The sequence below is a fragment of the Arachis ipaensis genome, chromosome B10 (genome assembly GCF_000816755.2).
Source record: "Arachis ipaensis cultivar K30076 chromosome B10, Araip1.1, whole genome shotgun sequence".
Lineage (NCBI taxonomy): Eukaryota > Viridiplantae > Streptophyta > Magnoliopsida > Fabales > Fabaceae > Arachis > Arachis ipaensis.
In genome coordinates, this window is record NC_029794.2 from 18,426,915 (window position 1) to 18,434,135 (window position 7,221).

The window sequence follows — 7,221 nt, forward strand, 5'->3', positions numbered from 1 at the left end:
GTTAAAATAATGATTATCTTAATTTTTTAAATTTAAAATAAAAAATAAAATGAATTAGCTTAGTTAGTTGGCCTCCTAATTTTTTTTATATTATATATCCTGACAGTCTGACACCCTCTTTCCAACATTTTCCGGATGTCTTCTTTCAGCACCATATGAACAAGAGTGAAAACTTCTGTTTCTGAGCAACAAAACACATCCTACCACTGCCATACACACAATTTTTTCCCGCTCCGACAACATCCTTTTCTGCCATGGTCCACTAGACCTTTACCATTAATCTTGTACTGTACATAAACAGCCAAGAATCGCCCAGAGTCAACCTTAGGTCAATTACACTAATTGCATGTACACAGATAGGCTGATGAGAGGCAAAGAGTACCAAAAAAAAATAGATACTAGTATACTAATATTCACACAAATGCATATAACTTGCCATGTTCCTACTATTAATCCCAACCATGGCACATTAACATCCAAGCATCATCACTCCTCAAGTAATGGCATTCAATTAAATGGAATTTCAAAAATCATATCTGAAATAAAAAAATATAACTCAAAATCTAAACAAGTGTATCAAAATTACATATATGCAAAATCTATACTATATATCCTATTAATATTCTATGAAAAAACAGTTAAATTAAGGGAAACCCTAAAGAGCTCAAATCACCCAAATCATCAAAAAAGCCATCAGGCAAATCACTAAAATGATCACTATCATCATCTTCCTGCACATGCTTGCCCTTATTATCGTCTTCAAGCAAGGGTACATGCCCTTCAAACAAAGCAATGTGCCCAAAAAGTTTATCCTTTCTTGAGAACGTGGTCCCACAAGAGCACTTCCACTTCGACTCTCCGCAATTTTTCATGTGGCTCTTCAGATCAGAGAGCACCGAAAAGCTCTTCTTATGGCACCGCGTGCACGAATACATCTTCGGGCAGTGGCTTCTCTTGAAGTGATTCTTCACACACACCATCGATTTCAGCGGCCTGAACCGCCGGTGGTTCTTGTTCCTGTTGCATCCCTCGAACGGGCACGAGAACCGGCTGCGCACGGCGGCGGACGACGAATTCTCCGGCTTCGCGAGTGCCTCCGGTGTCTTGAACTGGTTCCCGTGAGCGCGCATATGCATGCGCAGATTCGCGTCTCGCCGGAACCCTTTCCCGCAGATCTCGCAGAAGTGAAGGTGCTCCGCGAGGATCTCCACGGCGTCGAGCTCCACGATCTCGTCGCTATCGGCAAACTCATCGGTTGCGGTGTCCTCGTCCGGCGGCTCGATTTTCAGATCCGACGCGCGTTTGAGTTTCTCGACACTGGCTGATAGGTCAACCCTAGGTAACGGCGGCGCGGCGGCGGGAGTGGAACCCGGCGAGTGGAAGGTTTTAGAGTAGGAGACGAGGGCGGAGGCGTTGGCGATGCTTTGGTGGATGGCGGAGGCGATTTGATCGGAGACGGCAGCGGATTGGTCGCCGGAGAGAGGGTTGTTGGAGGTGATGGATTCCGATAAAAAGCGATGGAGGGAATCGAGTCGGGTTCGGATCTGTGCGAGGTTACGGAGCGGGAGTTGTGGATCCGAATTCCAATTCGGATCCGGAGAATTCGGATCCTCAGACTGATTTTTGGGATTGGACATATTCAACGGCGTTGAAAAAAGAAAAAAGAAAGGAAGATAGGAAAAGGTGTGGTGATTGTTAGAGAGTGAGGTTATTCGATTAGTGTTGGAAACAAATAAGATGGAATAACGAAGTTGGTGACGTTGTTAAGCACTTGAGGCTTGAGCGTTTAAATTGGGTATAAAATATAATTCTTTTCTCTTACTATGTTATTTCTGGGAAATGAAAGGATAACAACCAAATAGGGAACACTAGGATTGGCACGTGTGGTTTTGTTTACGTGTACTACAGCTATAGTTTCAGTGGAGGCTGCCCCGGAGACTGCAGTACTGCTAGCTTTCGCTGACTTTATGAATTTGATTTCGGAATAAATTCAAATGAGTGTGCTTTTAGGTTAAAATTTGTAGGTAGCAATCATTTCAGTGTAAAATACAATAATATTTGATCAATTTAATATTTAACATTATTATAATAGTAGTATAAAATATCATTAAAATTTATAAAAAATATTTTTAATTATTAAAAAATAAAATGTCACTGATATTTTGTAAATAAATATTATTTTAATTATATAAAACTAAAATACCATTAACATTTTGTAAACACCCACAACAACGTATAATACATAGTTGATATCATCTTTAAAGATTGAGTATTTATTATTGTTCTGAAAACCGAATCGAATCAGCCAGTTCAACCGGATTAATTGAAAATCGGTCATCTAGTCGGTTCGGTTGAAGTGTAAAATCGTCTGGCAGAAAATCGGTCGAACCGACGATTAACCGGTAAACCGTTTGAACCGAACAGTTTTTTTCTTGTTTTCAATTAAAAAAATAATATATATTCGCCGCCGGGTGGAACTGACCGTGGTGGCATCAAGAATCGTCGCCTGTGGAAGGTGAAGGTATACTCGTCGCTGTCATCGTTTCTCTTCCCCTCGCCGTCGTCTCTCTCTGTCACTGTCGAGCCCTTTCTCTATCTTCGTCGTCGTTGGCCACCCTGAAATCGTGTCTCCATCGGTCCGTCCTCATCGTCGATCCCCCTCTCTCGTGCGTCAAGCGTGTCTTCAATCCCCTCTGTGCCTGAGCTCACTTCCCTTCTTCCATCGCCGTCACTTGGATTCCTCCTTCGCTGCTGGTCTTCAATTTAATTTTGCTTGTTTTTGTACTTTTATTTGGTTTCTGATTTCTGATTCTAAGTTTACTAATTTCTTCTTAGCTTGAGTTTATGAATTTCTGAGTTTGTAAGCAGATCCCTGCCCTGCTTCAGTTTTCATTTTTGGGAGTTAATTGCTATTTTTTTTTGGATTTGATCATGTTGATTGTTGCTTGTTTGTCTGAGTTAATTGTTGTTTTTCATTGTTGTCTTCTGCATTTAATTTTTGTTGATTGCTGCTGTCTTTTGCATTTTAGCTTTTAATTTTGTTAATTAAATGAATTAATCAAGTTTTTTTATTCTGTTTTTGTAAGTTTTAAATTATGTTTTTGTTCTGTTTTTAATTTGTTACTGCAATTTGATTTCATAATCTATTTGTTTGATTTCATAATATTTTTGTAATTCTGTTTGTTTGTTCAAATTATGATTATGTTTTTTCAAAATTTAAATTATGATTATGTTTGCAAATTCAATGGTTAATGATTATTACTGATTTGTTTCAATTGTTTGTTATTTTTTATTATTAGGTTATAGATTGAAATTTTAAATTTTAAATTTTATTAGGTTAAATTTTATTGAAATTTAAATATTTAAAATTATATATTAAATTTTTAATAATTTTATTTAATATTTAATTAAACCGGTTGAACCCCGGTTGAACCATTAAACCAGTGAACCAGTCACCTCACCAGTTTATTGACCGGTCCGATTCTCGCAACCTTGGTATTTATCCATTTTGGTTCTTAAAAAATTTCGGGTCAGACATTTTAGTCCCTAACTAAAATTAATTACTCGATTGGTCCTTAACAATTAATTCCGTCAGTCACTTGAGTCCTTGGTTCCGTCAACTCTAACGGAAGACAAAATGGTCCCTGACAACTCTAACAGGGGACAAAATAATCCGTGACAACTCTAACAGGGGACAAAATGATCCCTGACCCCTTTGTTCGAAAACGACACTGTTCTTCCCAATTTTCATCATATCTCGCATAATCCTAACATTGATACTCTCTTTCTTCACCTTCACAATCTTCTTTTCTATATTTTTCTTCCTCCTCTTCAACTCCAAGATCAAGTCATGATGTAACTGCCACGCGTGTCGCACCTACCTCAACATGTCATGGACCACATACTTCCTAAATCTCTATGACTGGTACACTCACCTTCTCCGCACTTCACCCACCAAAAGTATCCACCTCCACGTCCTCGATAACAGCATCACCTCCAACCTCGACAACGTCCACCACATCCTCAAGACCAAATTCCACAACTACCCCAAGAGTACGCTTTTCTCTACTTTTCGGTAAGCAATATATATTGTTGGACATTAGGATATCATGAGAAGATTCTCTTTTGACATCATATGCAAATTCTCATTTGCAATGGACCCCGAGTGCTTCATTCCTTCTTTTCGGAGTTCAAGTTGGCAGACAGTTTCTACCTAGCATCCAAGCTATCAGTACAACGAGAAATGTCACCGTTACCGCTCATATGGAAACTGAAGCGATTACTAAACATTGGTTCGGAGAAGAAGTTGAAGAAAGCGATCAAAGTGGTGGACAATGTGGTCATGGAAATGATAGGGCAGAGGAAGAGGGAGATGGCGACGATGACGACGGGTCTTAACAAATCAGATTTGCTGTCTAGATTCATGGGATCCATCGAAGACGACAAGTACTTGATAGACATAGTCATTGTTTTCTGAGTATGAATTGGTTGAGAACAAGTTGAGAATTTTTCTTCTTGTGAACATTGAAATTGTAGAGTGTGCATTGTATAGCTTGAAGTTACAGTGTTAAACTGTTAGCGTTATGCGAGATATGATGGAAATTGGAGGAGAATAGTGTCGTTTCCGAACAGAGAAGCTCAGAGACCATTTTGTCCCCTGTTAGAGTTGTCAGGGACTATTTTGTCCTCTGTTAGAGTTGACGGAGCAAAGGACTTAAGTGACTGATGGAATTAATTGTTAGGGACTAATCGAGTAATTAATTTTAGTTGGGGACTAAAGTGTATGGTCCGAAATTCTTTGAGGATCAAAATAGATAAATACTCTTAAAGATTTTATCACTCATAATTCAATATACAAAAAGAATAAATTACCATTTGTACCCATAAAAGATACAGACACTGACAAATGTACCTATATAAAAATAAAACGACAATTGTAACTACGGAAGATGGCCTCCGTGTGCCAAGAGTACCCAGACGTTGGTTACGTAATTGGTCCGTTAGGGTACTCTTGACACACAGAAGTCATCTTCTGTGGTTACAATTGTTGTTTTATTCTCATATAGGTGTATTTGTCAGCGTCTCTATCTTTCATGGATACAAATGGTAATTTATTCTATACAAAAATAAAATTCGTGTTTCTTATATAACCTTTTTAATCTAATCCTAACTACTTTTAAATATAACTTTATTTCAATTTCAATATCCAAAATTGTTTACCACCACTTATAATCTCCTAATACTTTCAATTATATAGGTCGTAAATGTCCTATACTTTACATAATTTTTTCTATAAAAATCTAAGATTATTTCCCTTTTTTTTTCTTTTTGTTTCGAAGTATTAGAGTATCGAATTTTGTTACATTCGTCCTCTGCGAAATTGGTAACAAGAGCAAAAAACTAACTTTAGTGTCAAGTCATTTGTTCAATGTTTTGGTATTTGAAAATGTCAGAAATTATTTTTAACATAAAAAATAAAAATAATATTTTAATTGAATATTAATTTTTAAAGTGTATTATAACATTGTAGATGTGTAAAAAATGTGTTCAATACATATTTTAGGATAAAACGTGCAATTAAACGTTACATGAATCTTTCCAATTACTTGTCTATGTAAATCGAATGAGTCAGACTAGATTTAGATATTCTCTATGTAAATCAAAACACACTGGTTCGATTTATGCATGCTTGCATCCTATCCTACTAAATCTAATCAACCCGTTTCCATTTAGCTATGCACGTGAGCACACAGTAATTCAAAACAACCTGTTTCGATTTACTCCCAATGTGCTACCCATAGTAATTCGACTATGGCTGTTTCGAGTTGCACATGGTTTCCTACCCATGGTAATTTGAACGAGTCTAATTAGATTTACTAGGAGAATCCCTATAAATAGAAATCGAATTGAGCTCATTTGAATCACAAATCCAAAATCCTTCCCCACTAAATCCCAGAGAAACCTCAGTCCAAATATTCCAACATTTGAAAAATCACCTGATGAGAGATAACCCAAACCGTCTTTATCGTTTGGACGGAGTTGCCCATATTGCTGGTGTCATCAATGAAGAGGTTAGTGTATACATTTTCTTTCAAAAATAGTATTAAATGTTTTATTTTAATGTTTTTTCGTCTCTTTTAACGCTAGTCATTATTACAATTATTAAACTAGATAGAGTGGTTAAATTAGTGGCTTAATAATCTCTAGAGGTTTGGCCGAGTAAGTTCGAATTTGGATAGTGGTTACAAATAAGTAGAAAAATATGAGTAGTGAAGATAATGTGTAGTGAAACTTAGTTAGAGTAAGAGTAGTCAATGGAATTGATTTTGTGATTTGGGTTATTAATAAAAATATTTTATTAGTATTAAACTTATTTTTATGTGGCCTAGTTTGTTGAATATATATTTTATTTTGTGTTTGTACCCGTAAAATTATTTGGTTGCATTTATGGCATTATTTGGTTGCATTTATAGCATCATTTGGATTAAGAGATGCATTAGTCGATATTGTTATGTATATATGTTTTGATGTGTTCGTCAGAGACAATTTGTTGTGTTGTTTATGTAGCCTAACCGATGTATCGGTAGCATGAAACGACAGCAAGGTATGCGCCTGGATGAGAGAATCATTCTGTACTTGCGGATGGCCGGTTTATACTATCTTATGAGGTTGAACGAGACTTGGTTTAGGTTGGATGAGCCGTTGGTGAGTGCATTTATGGAAAAATGGCGTCTGGAGACACACACATTTCATATGTCATTCGGGGAGTGCACGATTACACTGCAGGACGTGGCGTACCAGTTAGGGCATGACAGCATGGATAATGAAGTGCCTAGAAATATTCACAGTCACATGTTTGTGCCCTGAGTGACATTCTATAACTACCAAGTGAGAATGACTTAATAGGCGTGGTATCGGCGACAGTGAACTCAAAATTATTCCTGTCATACAAAGTCGTTATGAAACACCTTGACGCCATCAAATTAGTCTCTATAGCCTTCACCAGATACTGACTAAACTGCTGTCTGGTTCCCAACTGGGCCTTTGTCTCTCTCCCCTTGCGAACAAACAGCTCGGCCAACCTCCCGTACATGGACTTCACCAGTGAAAGAACAGGAAGGTTCCTCACTCCATTCAGTATTGAGTTCACACACTCAGAGATATTCATCATCATATATCCGAATTTCCTCCTTTCATCCCAATGCTAAGTCTACATTGCAT

The 7,221-nt window shown here is 37.4% G+C and overlaps 1 protein-coding gene across 1 annotated transcript; it reads right to left on the reverse strand.

Moving 5' to 3' along the window:
• On the reverse strand, positions 367-1,989 carry LOC107624019 (zinc finger protein STOP1 homolog). The gene has a single exon (XM_016326453.2). It carries the CDS (start codon positions 1,635-1,637, stop codon positions 639-641), a length of 999 nt encoding a protein of 332 aa, XP_016181939.1. The 5' UTR covers positions 1,638-1,989; the 3' UTR covers positions 367-638.